The sequence below is a fragment of the Ovis aries genome, chromosome 2, assembly GCF_016772045.2.
Source record: "Ovis aries strain OAR_USU_Benz2616 breed Rambouillet chromosome 2, ARS-UI_Ramb_v3.0, whole genome shotgun sequence".
NCBI classification, from domain to species: Eukaryota; Metazoa; Chordata; class Mammalia; order Artiodactyla; family Bovidae; genus Ovis; species Ovis aries.
The window spans coordinates 31,578,590-31,602,605 of NC_056055.1; the positions used below are offsets into that span (position 1 = coordinate 31,578,590).

At 40.9% G+C, this 24,016-nt stretch overlaps 1 protein-coding gene across 7 annotated transcripts in view; it reads right to left on the minus strand.

Moving 5' to 3' along the window:
• Window positions 1–24,016, minus strand: part of AOPEP (aminopeptidase O (putative)) — a 411,872-nt gene that overhangs the window by 304,682 nt on the left and 83,174 nt on the right. For all 7 annotated transcript variants that reach the window (XM_042243057.2, XM_027964237.3, XM_042243054.2 and 4 more), the window contains exon 3: window positions 20,833–20,999. In XM_042243057.2, coding sequence (XP_042098991.1) covers window positions 20,833–20,999 — 167 coding nt within the window. The remainder of the gene's footprint in view (window positions 1–20,832; window positions 21,000–24,016) is intronic.

The window sequence follows — 24,016 nt, forward strand, 5'->3', positions numbered from 1 at the left end:
AAGATTCACCTCATTTTATCCCCCAGATCCTCCCAAAAGGCTGTGAGTAGAGGTGCTAAACTAAGCAGGATGGGTCGGATGACTCAGAAGGGCTCAGATCTCTGGGTGGCCACCCTTGCTCCTCACACCTGGGCCACCTGTCTCCCCACCCCCACCCCCCGCCAATACATACTAGCAAATAACTGGAGGTTTACCTTCCAGAGAATAAAAGAGAGGGTCTCTGAAGGTAGAATGGCATAGTTGAAGCAAATGAATGGGATTAAATGAACAAATGCATATCAGATGCTGAGACCACCAGCCTTAGGTGTGTGCTGTGCTTAGTAACTCAGTCGCGTCTGACTCTCTGCAGCCCGATGGACTGTAGCCCACCAAGCTCCTCTGTCCATGGAATTTTCCAGGCAAGAATACTGGAGTGGGTTGCAATTTCCTACTCCAGAGGATCTTCCTGACTCAGGGATCGAACCTGTGTCTCTTGCATTTCCTGCTTTGGCAGGCAGATTCTTGACCATTACCACCAGTCATTTCCCCTTATTTGACAACCAAGTTTTTACCTCCAGGCAGGAAAATGAAGAAACCTGACAAGCCCAAGAGAGACAACCAAGGATACTGAAATTGGAGGTTTCCTATGATTTGTCTATGATGAAACTTACAGATGACAAGGCCTATGCACTCACTCAGTGCTCCAATTACACTTTAATCCCCTACCCCCAAATGCCTACAGGCAAATCAAGGACCTTCAAGCATCTTTAGAAAGCCCCTAATGCAAAACAGAGAGACAAAACCAAAAAGAAGCAAGCAACTTGGAGGACAGTGAACATGCTAGGAGAAAAAACTTCAAAACACACCAAACAGATACATAAAAGTTCAGAGAATTTATTGCAGTAGAGAATTAAAAAAACACGAGAGAAGGAAAGAAAAACCCAATAATAGGAGATGGAGTGTAAAGCTGAAATCTCCTCAGAAGTAAAAAAGACAATCTAATATCCAAGTAACAGAAGCTCCAGAAAAAGACATCAGAGAAAATAGAAGGAAGAAAACTGTCGGTTAAAAACTTTGAGAAAATTTCCCCAAACTTCAGGGACCATGAGTTTTCAGACTGAAAGGGCACACAATATCCAGAACACCCGCTACAAGTCCACCTACAGTATGATACATCATTATGAAATTTAGAACCCTGAGGATAAAGGCAAGATCTTACAAGCTTCCCCAAAGAGAGAGAAAACAAAAATCACTTACAATAGGGACATTTTCAGACAAGTAAAGTTTTTTTAAAAAATTGCCTCCCACACATTCTGTTTTCTGGAATCTACAAGAGCACGTAAATTATGGTTCAGAAGGAGGTAGTAAACCAGTAAGAGGAGCATAGATGATCCAACCTAAGGGAGACACAAAGGGAACCTGTAGAATAATGGAGAAAGGCATTCCCAGGAACAAGCTGTGCACCCAGTAGAGAGTGTAACGTGCCCTGCAGGGCAGAGTATATGGCCCCAGGAGAGACTGCTTCAGGAAGATGGAACTGAAAGAAAATCTGATGTATCTGAGCATCTGTAAAGATTTAAACAACTTTTTAAAGAATCTTGGGGTTGGCAAATAATGTAGAAAACCAAGCAAAAGAGAACAGAATGAATTATTATTAATTCATGAAAAACTAGCATGTAATATAGAAATAATAATATAATCAAAGTTGCACTAACAAACATAGATATAACAATATGTGATGAACATTGATCTAATCAAAGTTATGATATTAATTATACTGTGAAGATAAAGTTTTGGGAAGGAGGCACGTGTGTGATGGAGTGGGTAGAGCCTGCGGGAGAGTACCAAATCCTTATCTGCCATAGTGTGAAAACCAACGCTGAACAGTCAAGCATCTTACTGAATATTATGAACTTATGTATCAAATAATCAAATAAAAAAGATAATTTTTGAAGTAAGAAAAATATGCTGGAAGTACTGAGGACTGCTATTTTGGGAAGGGAGTATAATAAGCCCAACTGAACTATTTGACTCTTTAAATATGTGTATTAAAAAAATTTCTTTTAATAACACAATTGGTCAATTAAAAGAGAATCTTATCAGAAAAAGAACAACATTTTTGGTTCTGAGATACTATTAAAATGATAAAATATAACTCAGAAGAGGCAATTTCGCAATAAGGAGTAGGCATTATTCTACTAAGAAATCCTTTAAGAAAAAAACATTGGTAATGATTTTTTGATACAAGACCAAAAGCAAAAAGAAACAGGGGGAACTACATCAAGCTAAAAATGTTCTACATAGCAAAAGAAATCAGCAGTGGAATGAAAGGGTAATCTACTGAATGAGAGAAAGTATTTGCAAACCACACATCTGATAAGGAGTTAATATCTAAAATACGCAAGGAACTCATGCGACACAATAGCAAGAAGGCATCTAACCCCTACTTTTAAAATGGGTAAAAGACCTAAATAGACATTTTTCCAAAGAAGTAACTCAAACGGCCAAGAAGTAGACAAAAAGGTGCTCAGCATCAGCAATCATCAGGTAAATGCAAATCAAAACCACAGTGAGGCATCACCTCACCTATTAGAATAACTGTTTCCACAAAGCCAAGAGATAAGTGCTGGTGAAGAAGGGGAGAAAAAGGAACCCTTGTGCAATGTTGAGGCGAATATAAAATGGTGTGGCTACTATGGAAAACATTATGGAGGTTCCTAAAAACTTTTTTTAAAAATAGAATTCCTCATGATCCAGCAATGTCACCTCTGGGTATATACCTGAAGGAAATGAAATCACTCTCTCAAAGATATCTGCACCCCATGTTCATTACAGAATTATTCAGAATAGCCAATAGCCAAGATAGGGAAACAATCTAAGCCCCAAATGGTAGATACATGGATACGGAAAATGTGATACACACACACACACACACACAGAATATTATTCATTCATTAAAAAAAAAAATCCTGCCATTTGCAACAACATGGGTATACCTTGATGGCATTATGCTAAGTGAAATAAGTCAGACAGGAAAAGACAAATACTGTATGATCTCACTTACATGTAGAATCTAACAGAAAAAAATTAATAGAAGTAGAAAGTAAATTGGTGGCCGCTAGTGGTGGTGGGCAGAGGACAGTTGGGAGGGAGAAAGGGTGAAGGTGCTCAAAGGGTGCAAGCCTCTAGTTATAAGTAAGTTCTGAGGATGTAAGGTACAGCGTGGTGATCATCGTTAACAATATTGTACATCTGAAAATTGCTTCAGAGAGTAAATCTTAAAAGTCCTCACCACACGTACACACACTACATAACCATATGACCTTATATAATCATCATTTTACAATATATACATATATCAAACCATCACATTGATCATCTTAAACTTACATAATGTTACATGTCAATTATATCTCAATGAAGCCTCGAGGGGCAAGAATGAAATACTATACACAATAGGCTTTCTCCCTACATTCCGCATGGAACTTTTCAACTGCTTTTTTGCTGTCCTTCTGGTTCCTGTACCGTCCATTTAGTACATGGACAAGATGAGACGTGGAAACAGCAGAAACTGAAGCTGCTTTCAGAGAGAACACTGCTAACGGAGGGAGCGTATCTGTGAGACGCCTGCAGAGGGCCATGGAGAATCCACACAGACTGCCCAGCCGCATCACGTCCCAGCATCTTCAGGAGGATGTCTGTACCCTCTCGGTGATGTCGGGAGGGCACAGGAGGCCACAGAGGGGGGTGGCAGATGGCTGGAATGAGATTAGCAGTTTAAAAAAGTCAGAAACCTTAAGATGACCTAGGGTTTGGGAGCGAGGTAGTGAAAGTGATAACAGGACCTGAGTCAAGTCCAGTGAAAGTGTTTTCGGTCTAGCATGGTCTCTCCACAGTCTTCTGGGAAGTTAAGTAACAGAAAGAAAAGGACTCGAGGGGGAAATGTGTTGGAAACATCTCCCAAACCCTTATTTTAAATGTTCAAGATGACTGTCTCCTATACAGACCTCAAAACTTGTTATTATTATTATTTTTAGATTCCTCTACTTAGTGGAGTTCATATGGAAGAAACTGTTTTACATTTCAGGCTTTTAAAGCAAAAAAGTTTTCTAGGCTACCAAGCTACCATCAAACAGGGGCAGATAACTAGTCTGGGCCACATAAGAACTGGCCAGGAACCCACTTCTCAAAAAGATCCTAGTTGGACTCTTCTCAGAAGCTTCCCAAAGGTCCAATCATGGGCTTCTTGCACAACCCTGAGGAAATCTGGAGCTGGTGCTGCGACAACAGAATGCTTCAGTAGGGTTCAGGGGGAGGCTCTCACTAGCTCACTTCTATGAGGGCAGGTCTTGGAGCCTCATTTGGTAGAAAACTCTCTCCTGGGTTGTCTGCTCATGGATTATTCCACTGAGTCCAGTCTTGCATGACGACCACCCATTGCCACAGGGAGGTAGCTGCTGGGGAAATACCTGACCTCACTTTCAAACCATACTGCAAAGAAAAAAAAAATGCAAATAACAAGGGGAATACTGCTCCAGAAAGCAGAGCATGCATTCCAAAGACAAAGAGAAATAATTTCTGGATTATCTATTGTTTGGGATAAGCCTGCCTTGGAAAGAGAATTGCCAAGAGTTTATTTCTCTTAAAAATGTATACAGACTGAGTTCTAGCTCTGGAATCTGATTGCAAAGTTTCAATTCTCTGATCCACACCAGTTTGGGCACATTGCTTAATCTCTCCATGTGTCAGTTTCCTCATCGGTAACAAAGGAATAATCATAGTCTGTACCTCACAGCATTACGTGAGGATTAAGTTAGGTAACACACACAGAAATCTCTAGGCATAGTAACTGGTGCATAGTAAGTGCTGCCTCCCCCTGTTGCTTGGGCTGACTTTCTGGCGGCAGAGACTAAGAATGTCGAAGGTATGGCTGCCACATGTGCACTGAAGCCTGTGGCCTGATGAGGCCCACAGACGGGGTTTAAGGTTGAATGGCATTAAAACACTGCACACAAAGCGATCCATTTAAAGGAGAATGACAGCCCAAAGGGGGCATCCTGTATGACTTCATATAGAATGGGCCATTTGGAGACTATTTAAATGGTGTTTACTTGAAATGAGCCATCCTCGATGAAATAGACAGTGAATGCCTTCATTTTCCTTTTTGATTCAATCCACTTGCCCTAGACTCCCTCACTACACCAGCTGCAAAACAAAGAGAACATGCTGTACTTGAATTCACCCAGAGTTTTTCCTCTGCAGAGGCCAGAAGCCCATCACACCACTGGATGATTTCACGGCCAGGACGGGATTCATTAGTAAGACGCCCAGGGAGGGGGCCCATAGGAAGGAGCCCAGAGGAAGTGGTGCACGCTAACTGTGCAGGCTTGAGCAGCCACCCAGCACACCTCCCTCCTGGGCCTCCTCGAAAAGTTCTTGCAAGCCGCTATGCCATCTAAAATCCTTATCCTTTAATTGTCTCACTAGTAAGCCAGATATATCAGATACTGTTCTTAGAATTGTGCTAGCAGCAGCTACAAGATACAAGTAAACATTTTCATCTTCAATTTAGGACTGAACTTTTCCTTAAAGATGACTTTCTTATGATAAGAATTTGAGATGGGTAATTTTTCAAATTGTAAGCTTTGAAAATTATAACTGGAAATTACCTCAATTATTTCCTTCATATACTAGTCTAAAAAACTGTCCTATGAATGGTTTTGAAGATTCTTTTAGGGTAAGAAAAGTAGGGAGGAAAAAAGGAAGAACATGCTGGAATATTTCGTTCACAGGAGGAGAGAGAACTTTTTTACGCTAAACCTGTGAAATACTTTGCTAATTATTTGAAGAAACTGTCCTTACAAAAAGAAAAAAAATTCAGGAAAAAAAAATCAAGATACTGTAGTTATTTCTACACATCAATCATGCCTACTAATAGTAAATAAAATACAAAATCTATAGAACATCAGTGTACTATTCTTAGGAGTCCTGGATATACTCACTCAACAAACACTAAAGCCACAGCCACACCACACACAAACACTCTGCTTCCACAGAGGCAAAGGCTGAGGATTAATGTTTGCAGAGTTATGCATTCACCAAATTACTTGTTCTTAAAGAGCTATCGTTTCACTGAAAATTAAAACAGGCACTTAAATTCTCCCTATTAAAAGCTTTTCCTTTATGTTTTAAACTTTTCCACTTTAAGTTAGACAAACAGCATGAAGCATTTGGAAACATCAAATTGATACATGCTTTTATGTACACGCCATATTTCTTTACTCAATTCTTCTGTAGCGCCTGCTTCTTTCCTACCTCCAGCCTGTTTCTTTACCCACTATTCTTAATTTCAGAACTTCCTGCTGGAACGGCTCTATGTGTCACTCCTTTGTACTACAAATTTAAAACGCTTGATGGTATGTATAGGAACACATAATATACGAGTGTGAACTTACAAGTATACATAGATACACTATGTTTAAAGTTTCTATTACATATTTTTATATATTTACTATAATAAATACAATGGATACCTAACAGAGTAGGTAAAGCTCCCAGTTTTGGTTGCGCTTCCTCTTTTGGCTTCTTTCTCTGGAGGCTTTCGGCAAACCCCAGCTTTTTTTCCTTTCACTACTTTTGAGATGCTGAGTCTACACGTTCTGGTTTTATGAGCTAGTGCCACCATCCTGAATATCCATGGCGTGACTGTCTTTCGTTAGTTCTTTTCCGCTCTTGCTCAAGGGCGGGAACTGGCACCAGAACAAAGGAGACAGTAAGACGCCCTGGGCTGGTATGCAACCAGCACTGCCTGACCAAGGCCACACGCCAGATCATGCCACCCGCTTCTCAGGCACTGATGCCACCCGGCAAGGCTTCAGGTTTCCTTTCCTGGCAACATGGTACCGCCTATGGCACAGGAGATCCAGGAGAGAATGACCTTCAAGATCATTCCCGTGAACCAGGTAGAAGAGCGCCACCTACTGAACCCAGAACGGAATAAGTTTCCCCAGGCTTGTTATGCCAGGTCTCACCCGCACGCTGACCTGTGTGGATAACCTAGTTCTCCTTAAACTTAAATACAAGGTGGATGGGCACACTGGTCACCAAATCATTCTGTGCCAGAGGGTCACGAGTGTGCTTTAGTACTTACATGAGAAAATTCATGAATGGCAAGCCTAAGACAAAAATTCACAGCAACAAGACACAGGCCTGCTGGAATCATGATGATCCAAAAGAAATCACGATGACTTCCCTGTCTGTCAAATACAGTAAGTGCAATACTAGGAGGGCAAGCAAGAACTAGTCAAAAAGCAAGTCATGAACAAAAGAATGAGCTGACGTTTAGGAAGTGCAGGGCGTTATGTGGGACCTCATGGGGGATGTGACCGCAGAACACAGTCCTCAGTCAGCAGCAGCTTTCTAAAGGGGAGAGATGTGTTCACTCTGTACTCCGACCCCTTGAAACACACGGATGCATGCCGGCCCAGAATAAAGTTTCCTCAGTTCGAGAAACAAGGAGCTCTCTCTACTTCGCATTCTCTCTTTGTGAAAACACTTAATCATAACCATTTCTGAATGTCTTTTAGTTCACCATTTCCTCATACGTAATTCTTGGTCTCATACTGTGGGAGCAGTCTAAATAGCAGTATTGCTCATTTTGAGCCATCAAAAGGAAAGAAAAGTTGGTTTTCAATGGCACACGGCGGGGCGGGTCCGGACCCTGAAGTCTTGGCTTTCCCCTGGAATTTCCCACACAAAATCAAGAGAGAACGTCAGGGAGCTGGTCTATCGGGCACGCCAGAGAGCAGCATTTTGCCCAGGATGAAGTAATGTCTACAGTCTCCTACTTTTGCACACAAAAATGAAATCAGATCTTAAGCGAGGGTACATATAGTTTTTTTTAAAACATCTTTCACTTGTTCATATGCTTTTTCTCCTACAATTGGAAGAAGTTTCAGTTAGTCAGTCTTATTCATTTATTTGTGGCTTCCCATGAAAAATATAACTGGAGTGGTTTTTTTTTTTTTAATTTCCTAGGAAGCAGACCCTGCAAAAATAAAACAAAATTAAATTAACAACAACAAAATTACCAAGCAGGAGGAAATTAGAATGTACTACACCATTTTTTTTTTTCCTTTTAAATACTGAACCTGGGGAAAAGGTATAAACTTCAATCAGAGGCAAAACTAAAGGAATGACCCTGAAATCATTTTTGTTACTATCAATAGTGATTTTGAATACTTCTTCCATGAACCTGTCTGATTACAGAGAACACATTTATTCAACAAATAGGTACTGAGTACCTGTTATATACAAAACACTGTACTGGGCATTGGGGGTCTCTGAGCTTAATTGTTTAGCTACATTTTGGCAGGGAATGCAGGCTGACAATAATACACAGGTAAACATTTCTGTCTGCCCAAATGACATTATGCTGAGCAAGTTATATAATAAAGGAGCCAAACGAGTCAAACTAAATCTATGGTTTTGACTTAGCCTTGTTGAGAAAAAGGATAGTGACTTCTCAGCTACTAAAATTCTTATGACAGTCATCACACTACCATCTAAACCATTAGCCTTCTTCTTTAAAATAGCCAGGAGGAATGATTTCCACCACGCAGTAAGAATGCAGAGGTCCCTCATCTGATTTCCGTCCCCTGCCCAGCGTTGTTATCAGTTCGGGCGCTGTTATCGGCCTCATTACACTGTGCTGCTCCCAGGTGCCTTGCTTCTTTCGGGAAATCAGCTGACGCCTGGCAAATGTACTAATCAGGTTGATGTGTTGCTGTGATGGAAACTGTGACTTGCGGGTTGGGTTTTGCTGCTCATGTTTTCAAGGATAGCTCATTGTTTTAAAGGGCATTGTGCACAACAGAGTGGAGGTCCTAGGAGACCAATGCACCAATCTAGAAAACATGACTTGGAAGGGAAGTAACAGCATCTTGTGTCCACACACCCTTTTTCTCCAAGGAGTACAGACACATTTGGAGATATTATTCCATCCTCAGAACAGCCATTTGGGGCAGAGGGTGTTGTGACTGCACTTGCCTGGCTATCCTCTGATAAACCCCAGCTGCTGGGCTGCACGAGGCATGCAGTATGATGCAGAAAGTTCTTTCTCCTGGTCTAGCTAAATCCTCCCTCAGTGTGAACTGGGAAAGTCTACTCTCAGGTATCACATAAGGTGTAAGTTGTATATAAGCAAAACCCAATTAGCATCTACTTTATTATAACCATGCCCTGATTAGTAATTCTGAAAAAAAAAAAAAAAAAGATATCCACAGATATATTCTTGGTGGTATTTAACATTTTCATAGAAAATGTTAAAAGTCAACTCTTGTTTTAATTTTTGATGATAACCTTCAAATAGATATTGAAAGGGTCAGAAGACTTTTTTTCTGTAAAGGGCTAGTTAGTAAATATTGTAGGCTGTGTAGGCCCTGTAATGCTCGAAATTCTCCAAGCCAGGCTTCAGCAATACGTGAACCATGAACTTCCAGATGTTCAACCTCGTTTTAGAAAAGGCACAGGAACCACAGATCAAATTGCCAACATCTGCTGGATCATGGAAAAAGCAAGAGAGTTCCAGAAAAATATCTATTTCTGCTTTATCGACTATGCCAAAGCCTTTGACTGTGTGGATCACAATAAACTGTGGAATATTCTGAAAGAGATGGGAATACCAGACCACCTGACCTGCCTCTTCAGAAATCTATATGCAGGTGAAGAGGCAACAGTTAGAACTGGACATGGAAAAACAGACTGGTTCCAAATAGGAAAAGGAGTACGTCAAGGCTGTATATTGTCACCATGCTTATTTAACTTATATGCAGAGTACATCATGAGAAACGGTGGGCTGGAAGAAGCACAAGCTGGAATCAAGATTGCTGGGAGAAATATCAATAACCTCAGATATGCAGATGACACCATCCTTACGGCAGAAAGTAAAGAGTAGCTAAAGAGCCTCTTGATAAAAGTGAAAGAGGAGAGCGAAAAGTTGGCTTAAAGCTCAACATTCAGACAACGAAGATCATGGCATCTGGTCCCATCACTTCAGGGCAAATAGATGGGGAAACAGGGGAAGCAGTGTCAGACTTTATTTTTGGGGGCTCCAAAATCACTGCAGATGATGACTGCAGCCATGAAATTAAAAGATGGTTACTCCTTGGAAGGAAAGTTATGACCAACCTAGATAGCATATTCAAAAGCAGAGACATTACTTTGCCAACAAAGGTCCGTCTAGTTAGGGCTATGGCTTTTCCAGTGGTCATGTATGGATGTGAGAGTTGGACTGTGAAGAAAGCTGAGCGCCGAAGAACTGTTGCTTTTGAACTGTGGTGTTGGAGAAGACTCTTGAGAGTCCCTTGGACTGCAAGGAGATCCAACCAGTCCATCCTAAAGGAAATCAGTCCTGGGTGTTCATTGGAAAGATTGATGTTGAAGCTGAAACTCCAATATTTTGGCCACCTGATGCGAGGAGCTGACTAATTTGAAAAGACCCTGATGTTGGGAAAGATTGAAGGCAGGAGGAGAAGGGGACGACAGAGGATCAGATGGTTAGATGACATCACCGACTCAATGAACATGAGTCTGGGTAAACTCTGGGAGTTGGTGATCGACAGGGAGGCCTGGCGTGCTGCGGTTCAGGGAGTCGCCAAGAGTCAGACACGACTGAGCGACTGAACCGATACCGATACTGATTACAGCACCAAAGCAGCCAGTGACAATGGCTGTATGCCAATAAAACTTTATTTACAAAAACAGGCAGTAGGCTGGATCTGGCCAGTGGGCTGGATTATCCAGATACAAAGGGATCCTGCCAAACAATTTCAAAGTTCACATGTGCAGTAGTGTATATGATTTCACAAAGACATGTAGCACTGCTTTAATTACTGAGTGATAATGAGAAAAGAATGTAAGAATGATGCTTTGGGTGGGTAAAGGCTAAATGACATCAGAGCATGCTGTGTAAGCAAAAGCTCTACAGCATATGAAAGAAAAGTGGTGGAGAAGATTATCACATGGCTTAGGGCAGAACAGGAACAATGACCTCAAAAGGACCTTCCCGGAGCTGTCAGCACCACATACATATCGTAAGGAGCATTTTCACTTCAGCAAAATAATAATCTTTACATTAAATTGAAGTTGTTCATTTTAATGGTTTGGTCTGCATTTAATTTATATTTTATTTTGACATGACAGATATATAAGAGTTACAAGCTTACATTTATAGTTTTAAAAATATTATTTTAATACAAATAACTTAAGTCAACCCTGGTGAATCAGGAGAATTTTTCCCCTCTGAAAAGTAAAATAATGCTCAAATTTGAGAAAAACTGCCAAACACAGCTTTTACATCTGAACTCCAAGGGCCCAATCATGAAGGAGAAAGTATGTAGGCTTGTTGAGGTGGGATTTGGAAGATGCAACTCCCAACATCGCATCTTAGGAAGTGCAGTTAGTCATCATCACAAGTAAGCCAGAAATGGAGGCTGGAGGAGCCCAGGTATCGATGCCTGCTTGAGACCTCTGTACAATGGTGAATTTACTCAAGCAATTTAGCAAGTCATGGAAACAAGCAGGGAGGGTTAAAAAAAAGATGCTGTGTAAGTCCCAAAGAACCTCACTAGACAATTCACAAGAGGGGCTGTGTGCATAACTAACCTGTCATCTGTTGAACAGCGAGGCGATTTCAGGTAGCACAGAAGTGGACAGTGAATGGAACTAAGGGAAATCCACAGACTTTATCCTGTCTGTTGAAACACGCCAGAGAGGAAAACCAAGAGCATGATGGGGCAAAAATATTGCAGAATAAAGGTAAAAGTAAATGTTGTTCTAAGGACTCAGAAGAAGAACATGCTCAGAAATGAATTTACTACTGGAAGGGAAACAAGTTTGGAATACTGGCATCCCATTATGATACATGAAGATATAACTTTTATGAAAAAAGATAAAAAGCCATGAGAAGCCTGGAGAAGGAACTGGCTATCCACTCCAGTATTCTTGCCAGGAAAAGTCCATGGACAGAGGAGCCTGGCGGGCTGCAGTCCATGGGGTTCCATGATTGAGCACGTGTGCATGAGGGTGGAGGGAGATGGGCTGGTAGCAACAAACTGATAGAACGGAAAAACAAAAAGCTGTGAGAAGACAACTAGCTCAAACAGTACAACAGACTGAGATCAAAAGACAACAAAGTAACCAAAAAAATCCTAAGGAAGAAGTGCAAAGATTATTACAGTAACAATCTACAATGTAATTACTAAAGAATAAAATGTCTCTATGGAAAATCAGTGGTATAAAGTGTAAATAAAAAATGAAAAGGCAAACCATACAGTCTAGGAGAATATACTTGTGACACATATCTGACTAAAGGCTAGAATATCAAATATATAAAGCATATCAAATATGTAAAGTTATAAATTCTCATAATCTAACAAAAAAACAACAAAATGACTTGCAAGAGACACTTTTTAAAGGCATATACAAGAATTGCATGAAAGTTGCTCACCATTATTAGTTATCAGAGTAATGCAAACTAAAACCACAAGATAGTATTTCACCCCAGTTTAGAGCTAAAATTAAAGGGACTGACAACATCCAGTGTATGTAAAGATACACAGCTATTGGACTCTCATAAACTGCTGGTGGAATACAAAATAACTGAATCACTTGGAAATAGTTTGCCAGATACAAAGTTAAAATACACTTATATGATCCAGCAATTCCACTCTTAGGTATTTACCCACGAGAAATTAAAACCTTTGTCCACAAAAAGACTTACACAGAAATATTCACAGAATACTTTTCATAACGTACATGACAAATTCAAATGTCCATTAACAGGTGAGTGGATAAACAAACTAGTTTACTCATACAATGGATTATTACTCATCAAATTTTTAAAAAGAATAACTATTGATACTCACAATAATGCGGGTCTGTCTCACAATCATGTCAAGTGAAAGAAGCCAGACACAAAAGAGTACACATGAATGACTCGATTTACAAGAATGTTTCAGTTCACTTCAGTCGCTCCGTCGTGTCCGACTCTTTGTGACCCCATGAATCGCAGCACGCCAGGCCTCCCTGTCCATCACCAACTCCCAGAGTTCATTCAGACTCACGTCCATTGAGTCAGTGATGCCATCCAGCCATCTCATCCTCTGTCGTCCCCTTCTCCTCCTGCCCCCAATGCCTCCCAGCATCAGAGTCTTTTCCAATGAGTCAACTCTTCACATGAGGGGGCCAAAGTACTGGAGTTTCAGCTTTTAGCATCATTCCTTCCAAAGAAATCCCAGGGCTGATCTCCTTCAGAATGGACTGGTTGGATCTCCTTGCAGTCCAAGGGACTCTCAAGAGTCTTCTCCAACACCACAGTTCAAAAGCATCAATTCTTCGGCGCTCAGCCTTCTTCACAGTCTGATTCTCACTTCCATACATGACCACTGGAAAAACCATAGCCTTGACTAGATGGACCTTAGTTGGCAAAGTAATGTCTCTGCGTTTGAATATGCTATCTAGGTTGGTTATAACTTTTCTTCCAAGGAGTAAGCATCTTTTAATTTCATGGCTGCAATCACCATCTACAGTGATTTTGAAGCCCCCCAAAATAAAGTCCGACAGTGTTTCCCCATCTATTGCCCATGAAGTGATGGGACCGGATGCCATGATCTTCATTTTCTGACTGTTGAGCTTAAGCCAACTTTTTCACTCTCCTCTTTCACTTTCATCAAGAGGCTCTTTAGCTCCTCTTCACTTTCTGCCATAAGGGTGGTGTCATCTGCATATCTGAGGTTATTGATATTTCTCCCAGCAATCTTGATTCCAGCTTGTGTTTCTTCCAGTCCAGCGCTTCTCATGATGTACTCTACATAGAAGTTAAATAAGCAGGGTGACAATATACAGCCTTGACGCACTCCTTTTCCTATTTGGAACTAGTCTGTTGTTCCATGTCCAGTTCTAACTGTTGCTTCCTGACCTGCATACAGATTTTAGGAGAGGTAACACTAATTTATGGGCATGGAGATAAGATCAGTGGTTGACTAGAGTGGGGTTAGGGAGGAATCACTCAAGTAGGGATGGCAAAGGCACAAGGGCATTTCTAGGTAATGGAAATGTTCCATATCTTCATAGGGGTGCTGATTAAATACATTTGTTGTTGGTCAGTCTCTAAGTTGTATCCAACTCTTTGTGACCCCATGGACTGCAGCATGCCAGTCTTCCCTGTCCTTCACTATCTCATGGAGTTTGCTCAAATTCATGTCCATTGAGCTGGTGATACTATCTAACTACCTCATCCTTTGCCACCCTCTTCTCCCTTTGCCTTCAGTCTTTTCCAGCATGAGGGTCTTTTCTGATGGAGTTGGCTCTTTGCATCAGGTGGCCAAAGTATTGGAGATTCAGCTTCAGCATCAGTTCTTCCAATGAATATTCTAGATTGATTTCCTTTAGGATTGACTGGTTTGATCTTCTTGCTGTCCAGGGGAATCTCAAAAGTCTTCTCCAGCACAATTCAAAAGCATGAATTCTTCAGGGCTCAGCCTTCTTTATGGTCCAATTCTCAGGTCCACCATAGCTTTGACTATATGGACCTTTGCCAGTAAAGTGATGTCTTTGTTTTTTAATACACCATAGAGGTTTGTCATAGCTTTCCTTCCAAAGAGCAAACACCTTTAACTTCATGGTTTCATTCACCATCCACAGTGACTGATTTTGTGTTCTTGGAACCCAAGATAAAAAAATCTGTTACTGCCTCCACTTTTCCCCCTTCTATTTGCCATGAAGTGATGGGACAGATGTCATGATCTTAGTTTCTTGAATGTTGAGTTTTAAGCCAGCTTTTCCACTCTCTTCTTGCACCCTCATCAAGAGGCTCTTTAGTTTCTTTTCACTTTCTGCTATTAAGTGGTATCACCTGCATATCTGAGGTTCTTGATATTTCTCCCCGCAATCTTGATTCCAGCTTGTGATTCATCCAGCCTGGCATTTCTCATGATGTACTCTGCATATAAATTAGATAAGCAGGGTGACAATATATAGTCTTGACATACTCCTTTCCCAGTTTGGAACCAGTCCATTGCTCCATGTCTGGTTCTAACTATTGCTTCTTGACCTGCACACAGGTTTCTTGGACAGGTAAGGTGGCCTGGCATTACCATCTCTTTAAGAATTTTCCACAGTTTGTTGTGACCCACACAGTCAAAGGCTTTAGTATAGTCAATGAAACAAAAGTAGATGTTTTTCTGGAATTCACTTGCTATCTCTATGAGCCAACAGATGTTGGCAATTTGATCTCTAGTTTCTCTGCATTTTCTGAATCTAGCTTCTACATCTGGAAGTTCTCAGATGAACTTGAAGCCGAACTTGAAGGATTTTGAGCATAACCTTACTAGCATGCAAAATGAGTACAATTGTCTGGATCAGAAAACATACCAATAGCCACCATTCTGGGGAAAAAAAATACTATAGCTATTTCCCAGTTGACTAAGAGATGAGTCAAACTTAGATCAAGAGTAAAGAAAGTCTGAATACTTACTGCAAATATAATTTGAAACTGGATAAAAATGTACAACAGTGATTATAATTCCTTGAGAAGATTTAAAATAAAAACAAAATATATAGATAATATGAGTCTCAAATTCCAAATTATATTAATTAAAACTGGAGAATGTGGGCAAGGGAAATTGATAGAAGTAAGTGAAAAGTGTTAGTCGCTCAGTCATGTCCACCTCTGCAAACCCAATGACTGTAGCCTGCCTGGCTCCTCTGTCCATGTACGTCTCCAGGTAAAAATAACAGAGTGGGTAGCCAATCCCTTCTACAGGGGATCTTCCCAACCCAGAAATGATCATTAAATTCCTTATATAATATAGAATAAAGTCAAGAGCTTTTGCTTAACTAAATTGTGAACATCCACTTATGGAACACTCTATAGTATTAAAATTAATGAGGAAGCTCTTTATGGTCAGATATGAAATTGTCTATAAGAACAGGTTATTCTCAAAGAGGGATCATTACACAAAAATGTGTACAGCATGTTATGTTTTGTGCAAAAAAAGAGGAAAAAATATACTGTATAAAGGAAGCTGGTGACCTTTGTTGCCTTGAGGAAGGGTTACTGGATAGTTGGGAATTAGGAGTAAAAAGAAGACAACATAAAAATTTTTTTTGTCCTTTGTTTATTTATAAATGACCCATGTAAATATGACTTATTTTTTAAAATTAAATTTTTAGATGTATAATTTGTTTAATTTTGACTTTGAGAATAAAGTAAACATTCATTGAATACTTTGTTACATGTGTAAATCTAATTTATGATGAAGAAGACATCACAAATCAGAAAAGATTCATTAAATGATCTTGATGCTGGTTTTATATTTGAAAATAAAAATGTTTAGTCCTTATTTCTGGAGAAGGAAATAGCAACCCACTCCAGGATTCTTGCCTGGAGAATTCCATGGACAGAGAAGCCAGGTGGGCTACAGTCCACTTCAGCTCAGTTCAGTTCAGTCATTCATTCATGTACAGCTCTTTGTGATCCCATGGACTGCAGCACCCCAGGTTTCCCTGTCCATCACCAACTCCAAGAATTTACTCAAACTCTTGTCCATTGAGTCAGTGATGCCATCCAACTATCTCATTCTCTGTCATCCCCTTCTGCTTCATTCTTATCCAGCATCAGGGTCCTTTCCAATGCGTCAGCTCTTTGCATCAGGTAGCCAAAGTATTGGAGTTTCAGCTTCAACATCAGTCCTTCCAATGAACACTCAGGCCTGATCTCCTTTAGGATGGACTGGTTGGATCTCCTTGCTGTTCTAGGGATTCTCAAGAGTCTTCTCCAACACCACAGTTCAAAAGCATCAATTCTTCAGTTCTCAGCTTTCTTTATAGTCCAACTCTCACATCCATACATGACTACTGGAAAAACCATAGCCTTGACTAGACCGACCTTTGTTGGCAAAGTAATGTCTCTGCTTTTTAATATGCTGTCTAGGTTGGTCACAGCTTTTCTTGCAGGGAGAAAGCGTCTTTTAATTTCATGGCTACAGTCACCATCTGCAGTGATTTTGCAGCCCCCCAAAATAAAGTCTGTCACTGTTTCCATTGTTTCCCCATCTATTTGCCATGAAGTGATGGGACCAGATGCCATGATCTTAGTTTTCTGAATGTTCAGCTTTAAGCCAACTTTTTCACTCTCCTCTTTCACTTTCATCAAGACGCTCTTTAGTTCTTCTTCGCTTATTGCCATAAGGGTGGTGTCATCTGCATATCTGAGGTTATTGATATTTCTCCTGGCAATCTTGATTCCAGCTTGTGCTTCACCCAGTCCAGTGTTTCTCATGATGTACTCTACATACAAGTTCAATAAGCAGGGTGACAACATACAGTCTTGACATACTCCTTTCCCTCTTTGGAACCAGTCTGTTGTTCCTTGTCCAGTTCTAACTGTTGCTTCCTGACCTGCATACAGATTTCTCAAGAAGCAGATCAGGTGGTCTGTTATTCTCATCTCTTTAAGAATTCTCCACATTTTGTTGAAAATTGTTATCTGTTGAGACCATTCAGATATGACTTAAATCAAATCCCTTAGGATTATACAGTGGGAAGTGACAAATAGATTCAAGGAATTAGATCTGATAGAAAAAGTGCCTGAAGAACTGTAGAGGGAGGTTCATGACATTGTACAGGAGGCAGTGATCAAGACCATCCCCAAGAGAAAGAAATGCAAAAAAGCAAAATGGTTGTCTGAGGAAGTCTTACAAATAGCTGTGAAAAGAAGAGAAGTGAAAGACAAAGGAGAAAAGGAAAGCCATATCCATTTGAATGCAGAGTTCCAAAGAATAGCAAGGAGAGATAAGCCTTTCTCAGTGATCAATGCAAAGAAATAGAGGAAAACAATAGAATGGGAAAGACTAGAGATCTCTTCAGGAAAATTAGAGATACCAAGGGAACATTTCATGCAAAGGTGGGCATAATAAAGGACAGAAAGGGCTACAGTCCCTGGGATCACAACAAGTCAGACATAAGTTAGTGACTAAACAGCAGTCCTTATTTCACAACAGTGACCAGATTAAACTACAAACAGATTCCAGAGTGAAGTTACTAAAAAATAAATTAAAGTTAGATAAAAATATTAGAATAAAACAGGTGAATCTTAGAGCCAAGAAAGCCTTGCCAAGAGAAGCCTGACATATCTGACTATGTGAGAATTAAAATATCGTATAGGTCAGAAATATTCTATAAAATTAAAAAGCATCCAAAAATTGAAAAAAATACACAAATACAAGAGATTATCTCTCTATTTCATTTTATTTTTTTTTTTGAATGGGAGAACAGATTACAGATTTATGTAACAGAAGTTTTATGTAACATGAGAGCCTCCATAATGAAATGAAGACCTGAAGAAAAACAGACCTGTGCATTTGTCTGCTGGGTTTGATGACCAGTGGACAGTCAACTCAGGAACAGCCAGGTGGAAAACTGCACAGGGCAAGGTATGTGAGAAAGAGAGTGGAACTTCCATGCCCTCTCCAGGGGTACCATTCTCCTCATGTCTCCATGTGGTCACTAACCAGGAAGCCCCAGTAACTTTATTTTTTAAAGATCAAATCAAACAAACTTTTGGAAACCTCACTAACATCTCAATATACAAATGGGCAAAGGAAATTAACAGATAGGAAATGGAAACGGCTAAGGACATATGAAAGCTCACTGATAATCAAAGTAATCCAAATTAAAAAGAAACCTTCTCTTGCCTATCAGATGTGTGAAACTCCAAGGATGAGGGGGACTTCATAATTGCTGATGGATATGTAAAGTGTCACAACCTTTCCGAAAAACAACTTGAGATAAGTACCAACAGCCTTCAACAGGTTCAAAACTTTTGACTCGATAATCCTAAGTTTATACAAACTATCTCCTCAGAAATTAAATGTGACTTTATTTATAATAAGAAAAAACCTTGGAAACAATACAATTGTCTGTAATATGGAAATGTAATAAAATCTGACAGGCTCATAAAATATTATGCAGACATTAAAATCATTAATTTCAAAAATACTTATTGTCTGGAAAGACATACAAGATACACTGTAAGTGAAAACTGCTATATGCTCTGCTGGCAATTTTTAAATGACAATATATAATATATACATAGATTTTAAATACCAGAGGGAAATGCTACAAAATGTTATCGATCATTTTCTTTAAAATTAATTTTATTACTTTTCAGTTCAGTTTAGTTCAGTTCAGCCCCTCAGTCGTGTCCAACTCTTTGCGACTCCATGAATTGCAGCACGCCAGGCCTCCTTGTCCATCACCAACTCCCTGAGTTCACCCAAACCCACAACCATTGAGTCAGTAATGCCATCCAGCCATCTCATCCTCTGTCATCCTCTTCTCCTCCTGCCCCCAATCCTTCCCAGCATCAGGGTCTTTTCCAATGAGTCAACTCTTTGCATGAGGTGGCCAAAGTATTGAAGTTTCAGCTTTAGCATCATTCCTTCCAATGAACACCCAGGACTGATCTTCAGAATGGACTGGTTGGATCTCCTTGCAGTCCAAGGGACTCTCAAGAGTCTTCTCCAACACCACAGTTCAAAACCAACAATTCTTTGGCGCTCAGCTTTCTTCATAGTCCAACTCCCACATCCATACATGACCACAGGAAAACCATAGCCTTGACTAGACGGACCTTTGTTAGCAAAGTAACGTCTCTGCTTTTCAATATGCTATCTAGGTTGGTCATAACTTTCCTTCTAAGGAGTAAGCGTCTCTTAATTTCATGGCTTCAATCACCATCTACAGTGATTTTGGAGCCCCAAAAATAAAGTCTAACACTGTTTCCACTGTTTCCCCATCTATTTCCCATGAAGTGATGGGACCAGATGCCATGATCTTTGTTTTCTGAATGTTGAGCCGTAAGACAAATTTTTCTCCCTCCTCTTTCACTTTATTACTTTTACTTTTTGTAAATTTTGAAGTTTCTATAATAAATGGTGAAGAAGACACCATATTTAGATGAAGAAATATTACAATCACAAAAACTTCACCTGGCATCAACAAGCTCCAGATCTCAACTGAAAGTGTCAATTACTACAACAAGTAGGAAATTCACCGAGAAAACCTTGATGATGCATTAGTACCTGCCTTCCATCTTTCTTACACACCTTTGACTCAAAACTTCATGGCCCAATAGAGTAAGAGTAGAGCAATACCAGGACAACTCCAGTGGGCAGCCAACAGGAGAACTATTACTCAGCATTATGAATAACCCTGCACAGGCTCCATGACCAAAACACAAACAACTCAACTGTAATGGTGTTTCCACGACACACTTGCATGTCCAGAAAGTCTTCAACCAAGACCACCCACTTATGGTCCACAAACCATCAGGTGAACGATCCTCCTCAGCATCCCAGTCATGTCTGACTCTTTGTGATCCCACGGGCTGTAGCCTAACCAGCTTCCTCCGTCCATGGGATTTTCCAGGCAAGAATACTGGAGTGGGTTACCATTTCCTTCTCTAGGAGATCTTCCCGACCCAGGGATTGAACCCAGGTCTCCCGCACTGTAGGCAGATGCTTTACCGTCTGAGCCACCAGGGAAGGGAACTGCCTTTAATAATCTAAGAATTGATAACTCTGGCATGAAGAGCCCCACGTGCCATGCACAGGCTCCCAAGTACCTTTCCCCATCCCCTGGTGTTTTCTCTGACAGGATGTTTTATATCATGTTCAGTCCAACCCAGCTAATAAAGGAGCTCTTTTAAAGCTGAGAAAAACCCTGTGTATTGGGTTCCTGGGTCCAACATGTGTGCAATACATAAAGAAGCATGGAACACATGTACAGTACCTTCCCGAAGCTGTGTTGGCTCCGCAGAATTCTCCCCGCTCATTAAAACAACCAAGGATGCAGCTGCTCGAACTGTAGCCTGCCATGTTGACATGGCAACGGGTGGCTCCTGGCATGGAAAAAGGGCCCTGTTGTTTATGGGAGATCCCACAGTATAAACACATGGCCTGCAGAAGAAAGACAAAGAAACAAAGGCGGAGAATCTTTAAAATGAGTTGTGACTTTCCTTACCACCACGGTCGCAAATGTTAAGTTGAGCTTTCAAAGAGAAACTATCTGAGACTTGTAGCTGATTGGTTTCAAAGCATCTTGAACTGACATCTGCCAAGGCCTATGTGAATAGCTGAGTGGTTATTTCTCCCAAATGAATTACTTAAATATGTAAAGAGGTTTTTATTTTTCTAAGCGGAAAAATATTTTTTGGATAAAGTTTTAAATACGAGTCTGCCAAGTTAAAATTTACATTACCTTGCCCTTCCCCTTAAGCCCTTAGGCCTTCAAAACAAAAAAGTTTTAGAGACATTCTTACAAAACTTTTGGAAAATATTCTGGAAAAGAAAATATGTTTAGTGATACTGAGATATTAATACTTGGAAAAACAAGCTGGTGGTCTCAAATGCAGTGCTGGCGGGCAGATACCCCCAATCTTGGAAACCACCATCTCAAATGGAACCCTTGTGGGAATCCTTGTGCGGAGGCCAAGAACAGGGGTTGGCATATAAACAGGACTGTAGGTCACAACAACCAGGCTTGTGATGGGAAGGCCAAGGGCAGAGTTGTTACCAAAGCCAGTATAAGAAACCAATGGCATGACATTGGGGCCCATTCTGCTACAATTAAAAAATACAAACCTACACACACCAAGAATAATCCCTTCCGTGATAAGTCACAAAGAGAAATGGAAAAAAATCTCTGAGATCAAAGAAATCTATTCTTTTAACATCACTGATTAGAAGGCACGGACTGACCCTTGGCAAGATGTCTTAGTAAAATGTTTCCACTTTTTGTTTTTCAAGAGTTATGGCAAATATGATATAGTTTTAATCAGCTTTATTTATGGAGTAAATGAAAAAAGTGGAGTGCTACCTCTCTTGCATAAACTGGTTTTCCTTTTTAGAATAGTTAACACTATTATGACTGAAAATTTATTGTATTCTTACAGTGAGCAAGAACACACAGGATGATGACCCCACTCCATCAGTCAGGGTCCAGAAAGGAAAACACAAACCAGTGTAGGTCTTAATAAACAGAGGTAATTTAACTTAGGGGATTGGTCCTAGAAGTAATAGAAGTACCGAGAAGCCAAACAGCAGACAGTGATGCAACCCAGAGATTAGCCACAGCAGTAAGGAGCTGTGACTCCATGGGTGGGAGGAGCTGCTCTTACTGAGTGCTCTGGGCTCACAGCAATAGGAGTCATTTGACAGAAGCCAGATTCACAGCAGAGAATGTCCGATGGGTGCAGGGACAAGGGAGACTCAGGCATTGCTGCTGCTGCTGCTAAGTCGCTTCAGTCGTGTCCGACTCTGTGCGACCCCATAGACGGCAGCCCACCAGGCTCCCCTATCCCTGGGATTCTCTAGGCAAGAACACTGGAGTGGGTTGCCATTTCCTTCTCCAATGCATGAAAGTGAAAAATGAAAGTGAAAGTGAAGACACTCAGTTGTGTCCGACTCTTAGTGACCCCATGGACTGTAGCCTTCCAGGCTCCTCCATCCATGGGATTGGGTTGCCATTGCCTTCTCCCAGTCATTGCTAGAGACACCAAAATAAGCAGAAAGAGGAGAGGAAATAGTGTGTGCGTATGTGTGTGTGTGTGTGTGTGTGTGTGAATCTTTCAGTCTCCAGGCAAGAATACTAAAGTGGATAGATTCCTGACCCAGGGATCAAACCTAGGTCTCCTGCTTTGCAGGCAGATTCTTTACCATCTAAGCCACCAGAGAAGCCCAGGACATTGTTTATTGCTTGCTAACTCCTGCTCTCAAGTGTTCCATCAATGCCCTGCTTTGGCCAAACCTGACAGGAAGTCAGAAAACAAGGGAGCCTGGGAAATGAGGTTCCTTGTCATCGGGAGAAGATAATAAGAGCAGAAAATGGACCTTAGAGCAAACAGGTAGTCTACCTTCCAGAAGTGTATATGCCATGATTCAGTTCAGTTCAGTCGCTCAGTCATGTCTGACTCTTTGCGACCCCATGAATTGCAGCACACCAGGCCTCCCTGTCCATCACCAACTCACATCCATCACTCAGACTCACGTCCACCGAGTCAGTGATGCCATCCAGCCATCTCATTCTCTGTCGTCCCCTTCTCCTCCTGCCCCCAGTCCCTCCCAGCATCAGAGTCTTTTCCAAGGAGTCAACTTTTTGCATGAGGTGGCCAAAGTACTGGAGTTTCAGCTTCAGCATCATTCCCTCCAAAGAAATCCCAGGGCTGGTCTCCTTCAGAATGGACTGGTTGGATCTCCTTGCAGTCCAAGGGACTCTCAAGAGTCTTCTCCAACACCACAGTTCAAAAGCAACAATCTTCAGTGCTCAGCTTTCTTCACAGTCCAACTCTCACATCCATACATGACCACTGGAAAAACCATAGCCTTGACTAGACGGACCTTGTTGGAAAAGTAATGTCTCTGCTTTTGAATATGCTATCTAGGTTTGTCATAACGTTTCTTCCAAGCAGTAAGTGTCTTTTAATTTCATGGCTGCAGTCACCATCTGCAGTGATTTTGGAGCCCCCCAAAATAAAGTCTGACACTGTTTCCACTGTTTTCCCATCTATTTCCCATGAAGTGATGGGATCAGATGCTATGATCTTCATTTTCTGAATGTTGAGCTTTAAGCCATGATTACTCACAGATTCGATATGAGGCAGAGAAAGAAGACTAAACATTCAGAAGACTAGTCCTGGCTGGGTTCAGTTCAGTTCAGTTCATTTCAGTCACTCAGTCGTGTCCGACTCTTTGCTGGCTGGGTTACCAGCTCATTAAATGGCTATGGAAAAATCCCTGACCTCTCTGAGTCACATGCAAAATGGGGATAGGGAGCAGGTATGTGACTTCAGTTGTCTGTTCTGGACCAAAAACCCACGGTTGTGTCCCAGAATCACAGATCCAAGAACAAAGGCAAATTTTCATGGAAGGCCCAGGGTCTCCCATCGATTTCATGGAGTACTGAGCTCCCACCCTGC